Source organism: Somniosus microcephalus, chromosome 4 (assembly GCF_052327205.1).
Source record: "Somniosus microcephalus isolate GS21.2 chromosome 4, FLI_Smic_1.0, whole genome shotgun sequence".
Lineage (NCBI taxonomy): Eukaryota > Metazoa > Chordata > Chondrichthyes > Squaliformes > Somniosidae > Somniosus > Somniosus microcephalus.
The window spans coordinates 99803956-99825980 of NC_140990.1; the positions used below are offsets into that span (position 1 = coordinate 99803956).

General features: G+C 47.9%; 1 protein-coding gene across 2 annotated transcripts; it reads right to left on the bottom strand.

Moving 5' to 3' along the window:
* Window positions 1-2468: 2468 nt before the first annotated feature.
* Window positions 2469-9189, bottom strand: LOC147119582 (uncharacterized). 2 transcript variants are annotated; one of them, XM_085985129.1, is made up of 3 exons: window positions 8211-9189; window positions 5498-6573; window positions 2469-3179 (listed from the first exon to the last, which is right to left on the bottom strand). In XM_085985129.1, the coding sequence occupies exons 2-3, from the start codon at window positions 6563-6565 to the stop codon at window positions 3096-3098; spliced, it is 1152 nt and encodes a 383-aa protein (XP_085841255.1). In that variant the 5' UTR covers window positions 6566-6573; window positions 8211-9189; the 3' UTR covers window positions 2469-3095. The 2 variants fall into 2 exon arrangements, with proteins under 2 accessions (XP_085841255.1, XP_085841254.1); XM_085985128.1 differs by lacking the exon at window positions 2469-3179 and having other exon boundaries at window positions 4661-6573.
* Window positions 9190-22025: the final 12836 nt, after the last annotated feature.

Consider the following 22025-nt stretch of genomic DNA (forward strand, 5'->3'; position numbering starts at 1 on the left):
AGTGAGTGTAGAACTGAACCCAGCCAGAGTCAGCACCTTCAGGGGAGGAGAGGAAGGGGAACCAGTGAGTGTAGAACTGAACCCAGCCAGAGTCAGCACCTTCAGGGGAGGAGAGGAAGGGGAACCAGTGAGTGTAGAACTGAACCCAGCCAGAGTCAGCACCTTCAGGGGAGGAGAGGGAGAGGAACCAGTGAGCGTAGAACTGAACCCAGCCAGTGTCGGTACCTTTATAGAGTCGTGATAGCACAGAGGAGGCCATTCGGCCCAACGAGTCCGTGCCAGCTCTCTGTAGAGCAATCCATTGAGTCCCATTCCCCCGCTCTATCTCCGTAGCCCTGCAAGTTTATTTCCCTCAAGTGCCTATCCACTCTCTCCTTGAAAACATTGAGCGTCTCCACTTCCACCATTTCCATCGGCAGCAAGTTCCAGGTCCTCACCACTCGCTGCATAAAATAGTTTTTGCTCACATCCCCCCTGTAACTCTTGCCTAAAGCCTTAATTTGTGTCCCCTAGTCCTTGTATCATCAACTAGTGGGAACAGCCTTTTCCCGTCTAGCTTATCCTAATCTGTCATAATCTCGTACACCTCTATCAAATCAAAGTTTGGTGTCATCAGCAAATTTAGAAATTCTACTTTGTATTCCAATATCCAGGTCATTTATATATTTCAAAAAAGCAGTGGCCCCAGCACTGACCCTTGGGGAACACCACTGTCTACAATCCTCTAGTCTGAAAAACAGCCATTTACCACAATTTGCTGTTTTCTGTCCTTAAGCCAATTCCTTATCCAAGCTGCCACTGACCCACCTATTCCATGAGCCTCAATTTTGTTAACCAGCCTTCTATGTGGTACTTTGTCAAATGTCTTCCCAATATCCATGTAGACAACATCCATTGCATTCCCTTCATCAATCCCCCCTGTTACTTCATCAAAAATTTGAATTAGATTAGTCAAACACGATCTGCCTTTTACAAATCCGTGTTAGCTCTCCTTAATTAGCTTAAACCTCTCCAAGTGCCCATTAATTTTTTCTTTGAATATTGTTTCTAAAACTTTACCCACCACTGATGTTAAACTGGCCGGCCTATAGTTACTAAGATTGTCCTTACACCCTTTCTTGAACAATGGTGTCACATTTGCCACTTTCCAATCCTCAGGCACCTCCCCCGCATCTAGGGAAGGTTGGAAAATTAAGGCTTGCCCTCCTGCTACCTCCTCCCCCAATTCCCCCCAGGTGACTTATCCACTCCAAGCATACCCAGCCTTTCTAGTACATCCTATCTATCAATTTTCACCTCTGCCATTGCTTCTATCTTTTCCACTTCTACCGATATTTTGTCAGCATCCACCTCCTTAGTAAACACCGATACAAAGTACTCATTGAGTATCCTAGCCTTGCCCTGCCCCTCTAAGTATATGTCACCTTCTTCGTCCCTAATAGGCCCCACCCCGCCTCTTACTGCCCGCTTACTGTTTACATGCCAGTAGAAGATTTTGGGGTTCCCTTTTATGTTAACCGCCATTCTACTCTCATATTCTGTTTTTGCCAATCTTATTTTCAGCTTCAGTTCCCCTCTCAACTTATTGTATTTGGTCTGGTTCTCCCTTGAAGAATTCACCTGACATTCATCATACGCCCTCTTTTTTTGTTTCATCATCTTCTCTTTCTCCCTCGTCATCCAAGGAGCCCTTGCTTTGGTTCCCTTACCCATCCCTCTTGCTGGAATGTACCTAGCTTGTATTTGGAACATCTCCTCCTTAAAGACTATCCATTGTTCCGTTACAGTTTTTCCTGTCAGTCTTTGGTTCCATTTGACCCTGGCTAGATCCTTTCACATCCCATTGAAGTTAGCCCTATTCCAGTTTAGAAGTTACACTCCAGATTGTTCCTTGCTCCTCTCCATTGCTAATCTAAATCTTATGATACGATGATCACTCGTACCCAAGTGTTCTCCCACAGACACTTGGTCGACCTGGCCCACCTCATTCCCCAGCACCAGATCCAGCAATGCCTCCTTCCTAGTTGGGCCAAGAACATACTGGTTAAGGTAATTCTCCCGAACACATTTCAGAAATTCCTCCCCCTCCTTTCCCTTTACCCTAGCATTATCCCAATCGATATTTGGGTAATTAAAGTCCCCCAATATCACCACTCTTTAGCTCTGGCATATCTCTGCGATTTCCCTGCAGATTTGCTCCTCCACCTCCCTCTCACTATTTGGAGGCCTGTAGAATACCCCCAATAGTGTGATCATACCCTTTTTGCTCCTCAACTCTAACCAAATGGATTCTGTCCTTGTCCCCTCAAGAACATCCTCCCTTTCCAACACTACAATGTCTTCCTTAATCAGCACTGCCACCCCACCTCCCTTTTTTTACTTCCTATCCTTTCTGAACACCTTGTACCCTTGAATATTAAGTGCCCAGTGATGCGCCATCAATAACTCCAGAAGACTAAGAGTTAAACTTATAACAAGTAGGCTTTTATTAACAAAAGAATACGAACATGCCTCTGCTGGTAGACCGATCCTTAAAGCCAGGGGGACTGGAGGTCAATCACCTTTATACCTGGGCTTAGGGGTGGAGCCAGGGGCGGAGCGAGCTGAGGCATGCCCAGACATGTTCTGTACAGGCAGATTAGTGGTTTACCACATTCACCCCTTGTTTAAAATGAGTCCGGCGGGGTGAAGTGTCTCAGAGGTTCGTATAGGCAAGTCTCTCCGGGGGTCTTGTCTGCCGTAGTGATCGTCGTGGTGCCAGCTGCGGCGGTTCTTTTCCCGCGGCCGTTTCCCGCGTGGGCCGGAGCACCGGCGTGTCGTCTTCGTGGGTGCGGGGTCGGTGGGTGTATAAGGGTGGGTCACAGGGCCCTGGCGTGCCGTCTACTTGGGTTAGATGTGGATTCCCTTCTAGGGGTGTGTCGTGGGTAATGGTAGTGGGTAATGGTAATGGGTAGTGGGTAATGGTGTTTTCGGTGGCACCTGAGGGTGCGAGGTCTCGTATGGAGACCGTGTCCTCCCGCCCGTCAGGATACGCCACGTATGCATATTGTGGGTTGGCGTGGAGGAGGTGGACCCTTTCGACCAGGGGGTCTGTTTTATGGCTCCTCACGTGCTTCCTGAGCAAGACGGGCCCTGGAGACGTCAGCCATGGCGGTAGCGATGTCCCCGAGGTGGATTTCCTAGGGAAGACGAACATTTTCTCGTGAGGGGTGGCGTTCATGGCGGTACAGAGTAGTGACCGTATGGAGTGAAGCGCATCGGGGAGGACTTCTTGCCAGTGGGAGGTTGGGAGGCCTCTGGACTTTAAGGCTAGCATGGCGGTTTTCCACACTGTCGCGTTCTCCCTTTCTACTTGTCCGTTACCCCGGGGGTTGTAGCTGGTGATCCTGCTCGTGGCTATCCCTTTTTCGAGCAGGTACTGGTGCAGCTCGTCGCTCATGAACGACGAGCCCCTGTCACTATGGATGTAGCTGGGAAAACCGAATATGGCGAAGAGGTCATTGAGACATTTGATGACTGTGGCGCTGGTCATGCCCGGGCAGGGGACAGCAAACGGGAGTACTTGTCAATGATGTTGAGGAAGTACGTGTTGCGGTCAGAGGAGGGGAGGGGCCCTTTAAAATCTACACTTAGGCGCTCGAAGGGGCGGGTGGCTTTCATCAGGTGCGCCCTGTCTGGCCTATAAAAGTGCGGTTTGCATTCGGCACAGACTTGGCAGTTCCTGGTCATGGTCCTGACCTCCTTGATGGAGTAAGGCAAGTTGCGGGCCTTAATGAAGTGGAAAAACCTGGTGACCCCCGGGTGGCAGAGATCGTTGTGGAGGGCCCGTAGCCTATCGACCTGTGCGTTGGCACATGTTCCACGGGATAGGGCGTCCGGGGGCTCATTAAGTTTCCCGGGCCGGTATAAGATATAATTGTAGGTGGATAATTCGATCCTCCACCGCAATATCTTGTCGTTTTTGATTTTGCCCCTCTGCTTGTTATTGAACATAAATGCTACTGATCGTTGGTCAGTGAGCAGGGTGAAGCGTTTACCGGCCAGGTAATGCCTCCAATGCCGTACAGCCTCCACTATAGCTTGGGCCTCCTTTTCGACTGAGGAGTGTCTAATTTCGGGGCCCTGGAGGGTTCGTGAAAAGAAGGCCACGGGTCTCCCCGCCTGGTTAAGGGTTGCGGCCAGGGCGAAGTCAGACGCATCGCTCTCCACTTGGAAAGGGATGGACTCATCCACGGCGTGCATTGTAGCCTTTGCAATGTCCTCTTTTATGCGGGTGAAGGCTGCACGGGCCTCTGCCGCCAGGGGGAAGGAGGTTGACTTGATAAGGGGCCGGGCTTTGTCCGCGTAATTGGGCACCCATTGGGCGTAATAAGAGAAAAACCCCAGACATCTCTTCAGGGCTTTGAGGCAGTGAGACAGGGGTAGTTCCAGAAGGGGGCGCATTCGGTCGGGGTCGGGGCCGATGACTCTGTTTTCCACTACACAGCCAAGGATAGCGAGGCGGGTGGTGCGAAACATACACTTTTCTTTGTTGTATGTCAAATTTAAGCGCTGGGCTGTTCGGAGGAATTTTTCTAGATTGGCGTCGTGGCCCTGCTGGTCATGGCCGCAGATGGTGACATTGTCCAGGTAGGGAAAAGTGGCCTGCAGCGCGTTCTGGTCAACCATCCCTTTGGAAGACTGAGACCCCGTTGGTAACGCCGAAGGGGACTCTGAGGAAGTGGTAGAGGCGGCCGTTTGCCTCGAAGGCAGTATACTGGCGGTCTTCAGGCCTGATAGGGAGTTGGTGGTATGCCGACTTCAGGTCAATGGCAGAGAATACCCGGTACTGTGCAATCTGATTGACCATATCAGATATGCGGGGAAGGGGGTATGCGTCTAATTGGGTATACCTATTGATTGTTTGACTGTAGTCAATGACCAGGCGCTGTTTCTCGCCAGTCTTCACGACCACTACTTGGGCTCGCCATGGGCTGGTGCTGCCCTCGATAATCCCCTCCCGCAGGAGTGTCTCTACTTCTATTTTAATGAAGCTTCTATCCCCGGCACTGTACCGCCTGCTTTTTGTTGCGATGGGCTTGCAGTCGTGGGCGAGATTAGCAAACAACGGGGGGGGGCTGACTTTCAGGGTGGATAGGCTGCATATTGTGCGCGGCGGTTGTTTTAAATTTTGCCGGCTGCAGACTGTAAGTGGGGGCAGGGGCCCGCCGTACGCCATCGTGACACTCTCTAGGTGGCACTGGAAATCCAGTCCCAGTAGCACAGCAGCGCAGAGCTGTGGCAGGACAAGGAGTTTAAAGTCTTTGTACTCTGTGCCCATTACTGTCAGGGTCGCTACACAGTAGCCGCCGACGTCCGCCGTATGGGACTTGGAGGCCATAGAGACCCGGTGGCGCGTGGGCATGACTGATAGGGAGTAGCGTCGCACCGTGTCGGGGTGGATAAAGCTCTCCGTGCTCCCGCAGTCAAATAGGCAGTTTGTTGCGTGACCGTTTACCTTGATGTCCATCGTGGACCTGGCCAGTTGGTGAGGCCTGGATTGGTCCAGGATGATGGAGGCCATCGTTGAGGTCGGTGGGTCGCTGTTGTACTCGCGCGAGGCAGTGGGGGAGTCAGGGGCCTGGTCCCAAAGTGACGTCCAAGATGGCGGCCCGCACCGCTCACACGCAGCTGGTGATGTCCAAGATGGCGGCCCGCACGGCTCACACGCGGCTGGTGGTGTCCAAGATGGCGACCTGCACGGCTCACACGCGGCGCTGCTGGAGTTGGTCGGTTTCGCCCTGCACACTTTGGCATAGTGCCCCTTCTTTCCGCATTTGGAGCAGATCGCGTCCTTCGCCGGGCAGTGTTGTCTGGGGTGCTTGGCCTGGCCACAGAAATAACACTTTGAGCCTCTGGACATCGCAGCTGTAGTTGGGCTGCAGGTGGGCCATGGCGGTGGTGGCGTGGCGCAGGCCTGTGGTCTTACCGTGTCCCAAGATGGCGGCCCCCGCGACATCCACAGGGCGGGGAGGGCCGTATGGTCGGGGGGGTAGGCATCCATGTTTCGGAGGGCCACGTCCAGTGAGTTAGCAAGGGCCACAGCCTTCTGCAGGTTGAGCCCACTTTGCTCTAGCAGTCTCTGTCGAGTGTAGCTGGACCTGATGCCGGCGACATAGGCGTCTCTGATTAGGTCATCAGTATTTTCCGCGGCCGTCACCGATTTGCACTTGCAGTCCCGGCCGAGGACTCTCAGTGCCCGTAGGTATTCGTCACCCGATTCCCCGGGTCGCTGTTTGCAGGTGGCCAGGAGGTGTCTAGCGTAGACCTCGTTGACTGGCTTAGTATATTGTTCTTTTAGTATCGTGATAGCGGCCGTGTAGGATACAGCGTCTCGGATAATCGAATATACTTGGTGGCTCACCCGTGAGTTCAGTACTAGCAGTTTGTCGGCTTCGGTCCTGAGGGTAGTGCTGGAGGCCTGCAGGAATGCTTCGAAGCAGCTCAGCCAGTGCTCGAAGTTATTTGATGCATCCGCCGTTTGAGGGTTCAGTTCCAGGCGTTCCGGTTTCAGGATTTGCTCCATTTCAAAACCTTTTGTTAATAAAATTGATGCGCCATCAATAACTCCAGAAGACTAAGAGTTAAACTTATAACAAGTAGGCTTTTATTAACAAAAGAATACGAACATGCCTCTGCTGGTAGACCGATCCTTAAAGCCAGGGGGACTGGAGGTCAATCACCTTTATACCTGGGCTTAGGGGTGGAGCCAGGGGCGGAGCCAGCTGAGGCATGCCCAGACATGTTCTGTGCAGGCAGATTAGTGGTTTACCACACCCAGTCCTCACCGTTTTTAAGCCACGTTTCCGTTATTGCCACAACATCATATTGCCACATGGCTAATTGTGCTTGTAGCTCACCAACCTTATTCACCACACTTTGTGTGTTTACGTACATGCATTCTAAACCCATTTTTGAATTTTTCGTAGTCTTTCTTAGTCTGCTCCGATCTAATATGGTAACACTTCTGTCTCTAGTACTACTTTCTTCTCGAGTACTATCCAACACACTCGCTCTTTTATGCACCTTATTCCTCTTTTCTACTCTATATGCTGGTGCCCATCCCCCTGTCAAACTACTTTAAACCCTCCCCAACAGCACCAGCAAACCTCCCCGCGAGAATATTGGTCCCGGCTCTGTTGAGGTGTAACCCGTCCGGCTTGTACAGGTTAGCGGCCTTCTGGGAAAGAGAGGGAGGGGAACCAGTGAGTGTAGAACTGAACCCAGCCAGAGTCAGCACCTTCAGGGGAGGAGAGGGAGGGGAACCAGTGAGTGTAGAACTGAACCCAGCCAGAGTCAGCACCTTCGGGGGGGGAGAGGGAGTGGAACCAGTGAGTGTGGAACTGAACTCAGGCAGAGTCAGCACCTTCAGGGGAAGAGAGGGAGGGGAACCAGTGAGTGTAGAACCGAACCCAGCCAGGGTCAGCACCTTCAGGGGAGGAGAGGGAGGGGAACCAGTGAGTGTAGAACTGAACCCAGCCAGGGTCAGCACCTTCAGGGGAGGAGAGGGAGGGGAATCAGTGAGTGTAGAACTGAACCCAGCCAGAGTCAGCACCTTCAGGGGAGGAGAGGGAGGGGAACCAGTGAGTGTAGAACCGAACCCAGCCAGAGTCAGCACCTTCAGGGGGGGAGAGGGAGGGGAACCAGTGAGTGTAGAACTGAACCCAGCCAGGGTCAGCACCTTCAGGGGAGGAGAGGGAGGGGAACCAGTGAGTGTAGAACTGAACCCAGCCAGAGTCAGCACCTTCAGGGGAGGAGAGGGAGGGGAACCAGTGAGTGTAGAACTGAACCTTGCCAGAGTCAGCACCTTCAGGGGAGGAGAGGGAGGGGAACCAGTGAGTGTAGAACTGAACCCAGCCAGGGTCAGCACCTTCAGGGGAGGAGAGGGAGGGGAACCAGTGAGTGTAGAACTGAATCCAACCAGTGTCAGCACCTTCGGGGGGGGAGAGGGAGGGGAACCAGTGAGTGTAGAACTGAACCCAGCCAGAGTTGGTGGCGAAAACAGGGAGAGGAGGAAAAACTGTCTTGAGATGTGCGATGTGTTTGGATTTTAACACAGGGAGGACGGACAATGTGTGGGACGGGGACTTAGAGCTTTGGAGGAACGAGAGAGGAAAGAATGTTGCGCAGAAACTAGAATTGTCTGTTCTAAATTTCTGTCCTGTACTTACAGTGATGAGTTTTGTAAACTCCTTTTACAGGGCATTAGAAGGGTAGGATTTGGGAAACTCAAACCAAACATCACGTCAAGATCTGACAGAGCCACTCGATTCATCAGGATCTGAATATCATCAGGCTTTGAATGTGGAAGGAGAACTGTTTGTCTGTGGGAAAAGATTTCAAACATCAGTGTGACTGGAAAAGCAGCGAGACACGCACACCCGAGTGAGAGTGTTCCAGTGCACTGACTGTGGAAAGAGCTTTAACCAGTTACACAGCCTGAAAAACATCGCACCATTCACAGCGGGGAGAAACAGTACACGTGTTCTGTGTGTGGACGAGGCTTCAACTGATCGTCCAACCTGGAGAGACACAAGGACACCCGCACCACGGAGAAACCATGGAAATGTGGAAGCTGTGGGAAGGGATTCGGTTACCCGTCTGAGCTGGAAATTCATCATCGCACTCACACTGGGGAGAGGCCGTTCTCCTGCTCTGAGTGTGGAAAGGGATTCGCTCGGTCATCCTACCTGCTGACACACCAGCGAGTTCACACTGCGGAGAGGCCGTTCACCTGCTCTGAGTGTGGGAAGGGATTTAATCAGTCATTCCACCTGCTGGCACACCAGCGAGTTCACACTGGGGAGAGGCCTTTCACCTGCTCCGTGTGTGGGAAGGGATTCGCTCGGTCATCCGACCTGCTGACACACCAGCGAGTTCACACTGGGGAGAAGGCATTCACCTGCTCTGAGTGTGGGAAGGGATTCAATCAGTCAATCCACCTGCTGACACACCAGCGAGTTCACACTGGGGAGAGACCGTTCACCTGCTCCGTGTGTGGGAAGGGATTCACTCGGTCATTCGACCTGCTGACACACCAGCGAGTTCACACTGGGGAGAGGCCGTTCACCTGCTCCATGTGTGGGAAGAGATTCGCTCGGTCATCTGACCTGCTGAAACACCAGCGAGTTCACAAGTAACTGCAGGGGTTTGATTCTGCTGTTATTGCTGCTGTTAATCACATTTTGTTCATTCTGACAGTTGGAGTTTGTTTCTGCTGATGTTAATAACTCCTGTAACCGGGCTGGAGTTTAATATTTTCATATTTCAAATAACACAGTGTGTCGATATTTGAGGTCTCTGAGATAAGAGGAGACTAATTGATGGCCTGTTACCAACTGCTCCATTTCTGGGCCTTTTCTCAGCTGCAGGACATTCTGGTGAACAGCCAGAGGTCGTGGTCCATATCGGTACCAATGACATAGGTAGAAAGAGGGACGAGATCCTGCAAGCAGAATATAGGCAGCTAGGAAATAAATTAAAAAGCAGGACCTCAAAAGTAGTAATCTCAGGATTACTCCCAGTGCCACGTGCTAGCGAGAGCAGAAATAGGAGAATAGACCAGATGAATGCGTGGCTGGAGAGATGGTGTAGGAGGGAGGGATTTAATTTCCTGAGGCATTGGGACCGATTCTGGGGAAGGTGGGACCTGTACAAGCTGGACGGGTAACACCTTGGCAGAACCGGGACCAATATCCTCGCAGTGGGGTTTGCTAGTGCTGTTGGGAAGGATTTAAACTAGTTTGTCAGGGGGCTGGGAACCTGAGTGTGGGCCCAGAACAGAGAGAAACAAAGCTGGAAGTGCAAGTTAGAAAAGTAGTCAGCAAAACTAGTAGGGAGCAGAAACAAAGACCAACAGCAAAGAAGGGTCAAAGTGCAGAAAAGTATTAAACAGGCAAAGTTGAAGGCACTTTATCTAAATGCATGTCGCATTCACAACAAGGTGGATGAATTAATGGCACTAATAGAAGTAAATGGGTATGATGTAATTGCCATTACAGAGACATGGTTGCAGGGTAACCAAAGCTGGGAACTGAATGTTCAACATTTAGGAAGGACAGACAAAAAGGAAAAGGAGGTGGCGTAGCGCTATTAATAAGGGATGAGATCGGTATGGTAGAGATAAAAGATCTTGGCTTGGCAGATTGTGATGTAGAACTGGAATCAGTCTGGGTGGAGCTAAGAAACAGCAAAGGGCGGAAAACATTGGTGGGAGTTGTGTATAGGCCACCAAACAGTAGTGGTAATGTAGGGCACAGTATCAATCAAGAGATTAGAAGTGCATGTAACAAGGGCAATACGGTAATCATGGAGGACTTTAATCTACATATTGACTGGGCAAATCAAATTACCACTAATGGTGTGGAGAACGAATTCTTGGAATGCATGTGAGATGGTTTCCTGGATCAGTATGTGGAGGAACCAACCAGGGAACAGGCTATTCTGGACCTGGTACTGTGTAATGAGAAAGGGCTAATCAATAATCTTGTGGTAAAGGGACCTTTAGGGACAAGTGACCATAATATGATTGAATTTTATATTAAGTTTGAGAGTGATGTAGTCCAATCTGAAACTAAGGTCTTCAATCTAAACAGAGGAAACTACAAGGGTATGAGGGACAAGTTGGCCATGGTAGATTGGGAGACTGCACTAAAAGGTATGAAGGTGAACATACAATGGCTAACATTCAAGGAAATAATGCATAATTTGCAACAAACATATATTCCTCTAGGGCATAAAAACCCAAAAGGAAAAGTGATCCAACCATGGCTAACAAAAGAAATTAAGTATTAAGTCAAAGGAGGCAGCTTATAAAGTAGCCAGAAAAAGCAGTCAGCCTGAGGATTGGGATCCTTTTAGAAATCAGCAAAGGGGGACCAAGAAATTGATAAAGAAAGGGAAAATGGAATATGAGCACAAACTAGCGAAAAATAGAAAAACGGATTGTAAAAGCTTCTATAGGTATGTGAAAAGGAAAAGACTGGCGAAGGTAAATGTAGGTCCTATACAGTCAGAGACGGGATAATTTATAATGGGGAATGAGGAAATGGCAGAGAAATTAAATAAATACTTTGTTTCTGTCTTCACGGAGCAAGACACAAAAAACCTCCCAGAAATATGAGAAAACCAAGGGTGTGGCGAGAATGAGGAACTTAAAGAAATTATTATTAGTAAAAAAACAGTACTGGCAAAATTAATGGGACTAAAAGTCGATAAATCCCAAGGACCAGATGACCTACATCCTAGGGTTTTGAAAGAGGTGGCCATTGGGATAGTGGACGCATTGGTTGTCATCTTCCAAAATGCTATAGATTCTGGAACGATTCCTGCAGATTGGAGGATAGCAAATGTAACCCCGCTATTTAAGAAAGGAGGGAGAGAGAAAACGGGTAACTACAGACCTGTTAGCCTCACATCAGTAGTTGGGAAAATGCTGGAATCTATTATAAAGGATGCAATAACTGGGCACTTAGAAACTAATAGTAAGATTGGGCAGAGTCAACATGGATTTATGAAAGGGAAATCTTGTTTGACAAACCTATTGGAGTTCTTTGAGGATGTAACTAGTGGAGTAGACAAGGGAACCGGTGGATGTGGTGTATTTGGATTTTCAGAAGGCCTTCGATAAGGTCCCACACAAGAGGTTGGTGAACAAAATTAGGGCACATGGAATTGGGGGTAATATACTAGCATGGATTGAGAATTGGTTAACAGACAGAAAACAAAGAGTAGGGATAAACTGGTCTTTTTCAGGATGGCAGGCTGTGACTAGTGGGGTACCGCAAGGATCGGTGCTTGGGCCCCAGCTATTCACAATCTATATCAATGATTTGGATCAGGGGACTAAATGTAACATTTCCAAATTTGCTGATGACACAAAGCTAGGTGGCAGTGTCAGTTGTGAAGAGGATGTGAAGAGGCTTCAAGGGGATCTCAACAGGTTCGGTGAGTGGGCGAGAACATGGCAGATGGAATATAATGTGGATAAATGTGAAGTTATCCACTTTGGTGGAAAAAACAGAAGGGCAGAGTATTTCCTAAATGGTGAAAGATTGGGGAATGCAGATGCTCAAAGAGACCTGGGTGTCCTTGTACATGAGTCACTGAAAGTGAATGTGCAGGTGCAGCAAGCCATTAGGAAGGCAAATGGTATGCTGGCCTTCATTACAAGAGGATTTGAGTACAGGAGTAAAGAAGTCTTACTCCAATTATATAGGGCCTTGGTGAGATCACACCTGGAGTACTGTGTACAATTTTGGTCTTACCTAAGGAAGGATATACTTGCCATAGAGGGAGTATAACGAAGGTTCACGAGATTGATTCCTGGGATGGCGGGACTGTCATATGAGAAGAGATTGAGTAAACTAGGCCTGTATTCTCTTGAATTCAGAAGAATGAGGGGGGATCTCATTGAAGCATACAAAATTATTACAGGGCTTGATAGGGCGGATGCTGGGAGAATGTATCCCTTGGCTGGGGAGTCTAGAACCAGGAGCTACAGTCTCAGGAGAAAGGGTCGGCCATTCAGGACTGAGACAAGAAGACATTTCTTCACACAGAGGGTGGTGAATCTTTGGAATTCTCTACCCCAGAGGGCTGTGGAGGTTCAGTCATTGGGTATATTCAAAACAGAAGTCGATAGATTTCTGACTAGTAAGGGCATCAAGGGATATGGCGATTAGGCCGGTGAATGGAATTGAGACAGAAGATCAGCCATGATCTCATTGAATGGCGGAGCAGGCTCGAATGGCCGACTCCTGCTCCTATTTTTTATGTTCTTATGTTCTCCTTTCTAACTCGAGATTATTTCAGTTCTCGTAACATCGGTTATTCTCATGGACAAGTCCCAGCAGTACAAACGGGAAACAGTTCAACCTCCGTCGCCTCCAGTCCAGATCCAAGGTCGTCCCATCCTCTGTCGTCGAATTACAGTATGCAGACGATGCTTGCGTCTGCGCTCACTCGGAGGTCGAACTCCAAACCATCGTCGACACCTTCACCGAAGCATACGAGAGCATGGGCCTTACACTAAACATCCGTAAGACAAAGGTCCTCCACCAACCTGCCCCCGCCACACAGTGCTGCCCCCCGATTATCAAAATCCACGACAAGGCCTTGGACAACGTGGATCACTTTCCATACCTCGGGAGCCTACTGTCAACAAGGGCAGACGTCGACGACGAAGTCCAACACCGTCTTCAGTGTGCCAGTGCAGCCTTCGGTCACCTGAGGAAGAGAGTGTTTGAAGACCAGGACCTCAAACCTGGCACTAAGCTCATGGTCTACAGAGCAGCAGTGATATCCACCCTGCTGTATGCCTCAGAGACATGGACCATGTACAGCAGGCACCTCAAAGCACTGGAGAGGTACCACCAACGCTGCCTGCGCAAGATCCTGCAAATCCATTGGCAGGATAGGTGCACCAATGTCGAAGCTTTGACCAAGCTCGATCAGCTCCGATGGACGGGTCACATTGTCCACATGCCCGATACGAGACTCCCAAAACAAGCGCTCTATTCAGAGCTCTGGCACGGCAAGAGAGCCCCAGGTGGGCAGAGGAAACGCTTCAAGGACACATTCAAAGCCTCCTTGAAAAAGTGCAACATCCCCACTGGCACCTGGGAATCCCTGGCCCAAGACCGCACAAAGTGGAGGAGAAGCATCCGGGAAGGCGCCGAACACCTCGAGTCTCTTCGCCGGGAGCAAGCGGAAGCCAAGCGCAGGCAGCGCAAGGAGCGCACGTCAACCCAAGCACCCAACTCACCCGCCCCTTCAACCACCGTCTGCCCCACCTGTGACAGAGACTGTAGGTCCTGCATTGGACTCATCAGTCACCTGCGAACTCATTTTTAATGTGGGAGCAAATCATCCTCGGTTCCGAGGGACTGCCTAAGAAGCCTCTCATAGACAAGTCCCAGCTCCCCATACCTTCCAGAGTGCCTTTCCTAGCCTTGGTATCCAGGGAAGGTCTCGGTAACAAGTCCGGAATCACTAAACACAAAACCCAGTCTGTTAATCACTTTCAGCTACTGGACTTAGCGTGTGTCCCACAGCATCTCTCTCACCTTCGATGTGTGAATAGAACATCACGCCTGCAAACCTGCTTTCAATTTAAATTTGAATCCACTCAGCAAGTGTACTTAAAACAATACATACAAGTAAACAGATCACATCAAATAATTGGCAAAGGTTTAGAGTCAACAAGATGAACAAGTGAACATATCATGGCCCAATACCCCAGCTCTATATTCACAGGAGAAAGTCTGTTATCTAACTCCTCGAGTGGACAGAGTAGAGAAAGATCCCAACTCCAAGAACATCTAGAATCTGTTGTAAATATCTTTCAAATCCTGACTGGTCCAATCCGTCAGTTTCCTTTCAATTGAAGTGAATGGAAGATGTGAGGGGTGTTGGCATATGGACCTCGGTTAATTCAGCTTCTGGAAGGTGTTCATGTTTAGTTCATTCGATATCGGGGAAAATGTGGTTGGTATCATTAGAGAGAGAGAGATTTCACTGAGAAACAGCTGGTGTTTGCAACCAACTGGCCTTGGATATTTTCATCACAGAATGTTTCGATCAGAAATATGATGTTGGGATAAGAAAAGTCTGGAGACTAGTGGTTTGTGCTGCCCCAGGAAGGCCAGTGTTTTTACTGCTTCTAACGTTGTTGATGTGTGTTGAAGAAAATGCAGACTTGTGTCTCTGGATTGTGCAGCAGCCAGAGACGACCATATTAGGCAATGCCAGCTCCAGTTTGATAAGAGGTTGATGGCAGACCAAGAGATCCAGCAGTTTTAAGAATTTATCTCCCGTTATCTGCAGACATCGAATGTCGCAGCGTGCTGACAAAATTGGACTTAAGACTTTAACCTATTGGGTTCAATTATTGGGATCGATTGTTATAGAATTGAATTGTTATAGAATGGAAAAGTAGTGAAGTTATGTTAAACTTGTATCGAACCTTGGTTAGACCACACTTGGAGCACTGCGTACAATTCTGGTCGCCATATTATAAAAAGGATATAGAGGCACTGGAGAGGGTGCAGAGAAGATTTACAAGGGTAATACCAGAAATGAGAGGGTATACCTGTCAGGAAAGGATGGACAGGCTGGGTCTCTTTTCTCTTGAAAAAAGAAGGCTGAGGGGTGACCTAATAGAGGTCTTTAAAATTGTGAAAGGTTTTGCTAGAGTGGATACAGAGAGAGCGTTTCCACTTGTGGGGAAGAGCATAACTAGAGGCCATCAATATAAGATAGTCACCAAGAAATCAAATAGGGAATTCAGGAGAAACTTCTTTACCCAGAGAGTGGGGAGAATGTGGAACTCACTACCACAGGGAGTGGTTGAGGTGAATAGTATAGATACATTTAAGGGGAGGCTAGACAAGTATATGAGGGAGAAGGGAATAGAGGGTTATGCTGATAGAGTTAGATGGGGAAAGACGGGAGGAGGCTCGAGTGGAGCATAAACGCCGGCATGGACTGGTTGGGCCGAATGGTGTGTTTCTGTGCCGTATATCCTGTGTAATCCTATTTTCCAAGACACATTGCTCGAAGGGGAGGATAAATGACTCGCATCCAAACACAATTGTTACTTTTGTCTTCTTTGTAAAATCACATAGTCTGGGCATAATTTGTGAAATTAAAATTGATTATATGGACTAGAAGTAATTGAATCAGGAAATGTATTTTATGATGATGTGCGTTTTGAAATTGTACTTGGAACATCTCCTCCTTAAAGATCACCCATTGTTCCGTTATGGTTTTTCCTGTCAGTCTTTGGTTCCATTTGACCCTGGCTAGATCCTTTCGCATCCCATTGAAGTTAGCCCTATTCCAGTTTAGAAGTTACACTCCAGATTGTTCCTTGCTCCTCTCCATTGCTAATCTAAATCTTATGATACGATGATCACTCGTACCCAAGTGTTCTCCCACAGACACTTGGTCGACCTGGCCCACCTCATTCCCCAGCATCAGATCCAGCAATGCCTCCTTCCTAGTTGGGCCAAGAAAATACTGGTTAAGGAAATTCTCCTGAACACATTTCAGAAATTCCTCCCCCTCCTTTGCCTTTACCCGCGCATTATCCAAATCGATCTTTGGGTAATTAATGTCCCCCAATATCACCACTCTTTAGCTCTTGCATATCGCTGCGATTTCCCTGCAGATTTGCTCCACTACCTCCCTCTCACTATTTGGAGGCCTGTAAAATACCCCCAATAGTGTGATCATACCCTTTTTGCTCCTCATCTCCAACCAAATGGATTCTGTCCTTGTCCCCTCAAGAACATCCTCCCTTTCCAACACTACAATGTCTTCCTTAATCAGCACTGCCACCCCACCTCCCTTTTTTCCTTCCCTATCTTTTCTGAACACCTTGTACCCTTGAATATGAAGTGCACAGTCCTCACCGTTTTTAAGCCACGTTTCCGTTATTGCCACAACATCATATTGCCGCACGGCTAATTGTGCTTGTAGCTCACCCACCTTATTCACCACACTTTGTGCGTTTATGTACATGCATTCTAAACCCATTTTTGAATTTTTTGTAGTCTTTCTTAGTCTGTTCCTATCTAATATGGTACTACTGCCGCCTCTAGTACACAGTCAGAGTGTGTTTTTGCTGATCTTAATAACCCCTATACCTGGGCTGGAGATTAATATTCTGTATAAATATTGAATAAAGCAGCTTTGTTTCAAACACAGTGTATTGAATATTTGATTTCTCCATGATCAAAGGAGACTAATTGATGTTCTGTTACCGAATGTTCCATTTTTGGGCTTTTCTTGATTATATCAATTCTCACCTAGTTCACCTTCTACCACATCTAACCCCAAGCTGGTTCCGTTTGACTACATGGATTGTGGGTGTCATAGACTGAACTACAGTGTCTCACTTTATACTGATCGGAAATTCCTTTCAACCAACCCTTGAAGGAACTCTCTTGCTTCAGATTTGAAATCAGTTATTGTGTGCATGGTTTAACACTTCTTGGATGCGGTTAGTACAACTCGTCCACAGGTCCTGCATGTGACACCCTTTGGAATGTTCTGATCTTTGTCATTGTCTTTGCTGATTGTGATGGTGTCCTTGATTTAATCTCCTGGAACTAACATACCGTGCACTATTTCCTGCATCGAGATCATTGTTTCAAATACTGAGCTTGAGCACAGAGCTTGGAGACAGAGCCGGGAGATTCGCAAACGCAGTGATTCACAAGCAGAGTGGGCGCAGGAATTGGTGGAGAGGAAGAAGGTGGTGGAGAAGTCTGAGTGAAAAGGAGGAGTGGAGCCACAGAACCCAAGGTAATAGGCACGAGAGCGGAGCTGTGGGACAGCGAGAGGAGCGGCCGCAGATAAAGACAGGCCCAAGAGCCCGGAGGGAGCGCCAGTGTCAGGGAGGGGGGTAAGTGACCTCAGCACAAGGGAAGGAGCAGATTGGGGAGGGATTATTTTACGTCTCGAGTTTATTTCTGTTAACTAACTTTTTTTTAAATAATTTAATAGTCGAATAATTAAAGGCACAGCAGGGTAACTCGGTCCAGCGGATGCACATCCTGTGCCTTTCCACCATCTACAAGGCACAAGTCAGGAGGGTGATGGAATACTCTCCACTTGCCTGGATGAGTGCAGCTCCAACAACACTCGAGAAGCTCGAACCCATCCAGGAGAAAGCAGCCCACTTGATTGGCACCCCATCCACCACCTTAAACAACCGCTCCCTCCACCACCAGCGTACTGTGGCTGCAGTGTGTACCATCTACAAGATGCACTGCAGCAACTCGCCAAGGCTTCTTCGGCAGCACCTCCCAAACCCGCAACCTCTTCCACCTAGAAGGACAAGGGCAGTAGGTGCATGGGAACACCACCACCTCCAAGTTCCCCTACAAGACACACACCATCCTGACTTAAAAGTATATCGCCATTCCTTCATTGCCGCTGGGTCAAAATCCTGGAACTCCCTACCTAACAGCACTGTGGGAGTACCTTCACCACACGGACTGCAGCAGTTCAAGAAGGCGGTTCACCACCACCTTCTCAAGGGCAACTAGGAATGGGCAATAAATGCTGGCCTTGCCAGCGACACCCACATCCCATGAACGAATAAAAAAAAATTGTGGGAACTCCAGGACGCTTCCCATGTCCGGGACAACCACGTGTGCAGGAGGTTGATGAGCTGGAGTCTGAGCTTCAGACACTGCGACACATCAGGGAGGGGGAGAAGTACCTGGACTCTGTGTATCAGGAGGTGGTCACACCTATGAAGTTAATTAATTCAGATGTAGCCCATGGTCAGGGACAGGACGGTGTGACTACGAGTGAGGCAGGTACGGGGATCCAGGAGGTAGAGCTGGAGGAGCCGCAGCCCTTGCTCTTGTCTAGCAGGTTCGAGGTTCTTACTCCCTGTGGGGACGGGAGCAGGGACTGCAGGGAGGATGAGAAACCTGGCCACAGCACCGTGGAACGGTCAAGAGGGGGGAGTAACTAGAAATGTTGTAGTGGTAGGGGATAGTATTATTAGGGGGATAGATAGAGTTCTCTGCAGCCGAGAGCGAGAGTCCCGAAGGCTGTGGTGCCTACCCGGTGCCAGGGTTAAGGACATCTCCTCTGGGCTGGAAAGAAATTTGCAGTGGGAGGGGGTGCATCCAGTTGTCGTGGTCCATGTTGGTACAAATGACGTAGATAGGACTAGGAAGCCGGTTCTGTTAAAGGAGTATGAGCAGCTAGGGGTCAAATTAAAAAACAGAACCTCAAGGGTAATAATCTCTGGATTATTACCTGAGCCACGAGCGAATTTGGCTAGGAGAAATAAAATTAGAGAGTTAAATGCGTGGCTCAAAGACTGGTGTGGGAGAAATGGGTTTAGCTTCCTGGGACACTGGCACCAGTACTGGGGCAGGAGGGAGCTGTTCCATTGGGACGGGCTTCACTTGGCCAGTGCTGGGACTAGAGTCCTGGCGGATCATATAACTAGGGCTGTAGAGAGGGCTTTAAACTAACTAGTGGGGGGGAGGTTCCTGGAGAGCAAATAATAAAAATGACAACAGAGAAGTTCATAGACTTAGGTAGCAGTGGGGAAATTAAAAACCAGAGCGTGTCAGGGAGGGGCAGAAGGTATGGAGTAAAAGGTAAAGTAATAAAAAGGGCAAAAGCAGGAACTAAGTGTCACAAAACATATTTGAAAGTTCTCTATCTGGATGCACGTAGCATTCGTAACAAAATAGACGAGTTAACTGCACAAATAACTACATATGGGTATGATCTTGTGGCCATTACAGAAACATGGCTGCAGGGTGACAATACCTGGGAATTAAACATACCAGGTTATTTAACGATCAGGAAGGACAGGCAGGAAGGAAGGGGAGGTGGGGTGGCTATGTTAATAAAGGAAGGAACCACTGTAATACAGAGAAATGATATTGGGTCAAAAGATCAGGACAATGAAACAGTTTGGGTGGAGGTAAGGAATAATAAGGGGAAAAAAACACTAGTGGGTGTAGTCTATAGGCCTCCGAACAGTTGCAACTATGTTCGATGGAGCATCAATCAGGAAATAGTTGAGGCTTGTAATAAGGGAACATCTATAATTATGGGGGATTTTAACTATCATATTAATTGGACAAATCAAATTGGGCAGAGCTGCCTTGAGGATGAGTTCATTGAGTGTATTAGGGATGGGTTTCTTGAGCAGTATGTAACTGAACCGACCAGGGGGCAGGCAACCTTAGATCTGGTCCTGTGTAATGAGACAGGATTAATTAAAAATGTCCTAGTAAAGGATCCCCTTGGAATGAGTGACCATAACATGGTTGAATTCCATATTCAATTAGAGGGTGAGAAGGTTGGATCTCAAACAAGCGTGCTAAGCTTGAATAAAGGAGACTATGAAGGTATGAGAGCGGAATTGAGTAGAGTGGATTGGGAAAATAGATTAAAGGGTAAGACGATACATGATCAGTGGTGTACATTTAAGGAGTTATTTTACAACTTCCAAAAAATATACATTCCACTGAGAAGAAAAGGGTGTAAAAGAAAAGACAGCCATCCGTGGCTAAGTAAAGAAATTAAGGATAGTATTCGACTAAAAACAAGGGCATATAAGGTAGCCAAATCTAGTGGGAGGATAGAGGATTGGGAAAACGTTAAAAGACAGCAAAAAATAACAAAAAGATTGATTAAGAAAGGGAAGATAGATTATGAAAGTAAATTAGCAAAAAATATAAAAACAGGTAGTAAGAGTTTTTATAGTTATATAAAAAGAAAAAGGGTGGCTAAAGTAAATGTTGGTCCCTTAGAGGATGAGACCGGGAAATTAATGGTGGGAAATATGGAATTAGTCTTTACAGTAGAGGACACTAAGAATATCCCAACACTGGACAAACAGGGGGCTATGGGGGGGAGGAGCTAAACACGATCAAAATCACTAAGGAAGTGGTACTCGGTAAGATAACGGGACTCAAGGCGGATAAATCACCTGGACCTGATGGCTTACATCCTAGGGTCTTGAGGGAAGTGGCGGTAGGGATTGTGGATGCATTGGTAATAATTTTCCAAAACTCCCTGGACTCAGCAAAGGTCCCGGCAGACTGGAAAACTGCTAATGTAACACCCTTATTTAAAAAGGGCAGTAGACAGAAGGCTGGAAACTATAGACCGGTTAGCCTAACATCTGTGGTAGGTAAAATTTTGGAGTCCATTATTAAGGAGACAGTAACAGGACATTTGGATAATCATCATTTAATAGGACAAAGTCAGCATGGTTTTATGAAGGGGAAGTCATGTTTGACAAATTTGCTGGAGTTCTTTGAGGAAGTAACATATAGGGTGGATAAAGGGGAACCAGTGGACGTAGTGTATTTAGACTTCCAAAAGGCATTTGACAAGGTGCCACACAAAAGATTATTGCTTAAGATAAAACATCACGGGATTGGGGGTAATATTCTGGCATGGATAGAGGATTGGCTATCTAACAGAAGGCAGAGAGTTGGGATAAATGGTTCATTCTCAGAATGGCAATCAGTAACTAGTGGTGTTCCGCAGGGGTCGGTGCTGGGTCCCCAACTCTTCACAATCTATATTAACGATTTGGAGGAGGGGACCGAGTGTAACATATCAAAGTTTGCAGATGATACTAAGATGGGAGGGAAAGTAGTGAGTGAGGAGGACATAAAAAACCTGCAAGGGGACATAGACAGGCTAAGTAAGTGGGCAGAGATTTGGCAGATGGAATACAATAAAATACTGGAAAGTGTGAGGTTATGCACTTTGGCAGGAAAAATCTTAGAGCAAGCTATTATTTTAATGGCAAGAAACTGGAAAGTACTGAAGTACAAAGGGATCTGGGGGTCCTGGTGCACAAAACTCAAAAGGTTAGTATGCAGGTGTAGCAAGTGATTAAGAAGGCCAATGGAATGTTGGCTTTCATTGCTAGGGGGATAGAATATAAAAATAGGGAGGTATTGCTTCAGTTGTACAAGGTATTGGTGAGACCGCACTTGGAATACTGCATACAGTTTTGGTGTCCATACTTAAGAAAAGACATACTTGCTCTCGAGTCAGTACAAAGAAGGCTCACTCGGTTAATCCCGGGGATGAGGGGATGGACATATGAGGAGAGGTTGAGTAGATTGGGACTCTACTCATTGGAGTTCAGAAGAATGAGAGGCGATCTTATTGAAACATATAAGATTGTGAAGGGGTTGGAACGGGTAGATGCGGGGAGGATGTTCCCGATGATGGGTGAAACTAGAACTAGGGGGCATAGTCTTAGAATAAGGGGCTGCTCTTTCAAAACTGAGATGAGGAGGAACTACTTCACTCAGAGGGTGGTAGGTCCATGGAATATGCTGCCCCAAAAAGCTGTAGAAGCTACATCATTACATAAATTTAAAACAGAAATAGACAGTTTCCTAGAAGTAAAGGGAATTAAGAGTTACGGGGAGCGGGCAGGAATTTGGACATGAGTCTAGGTTCGGATCGGA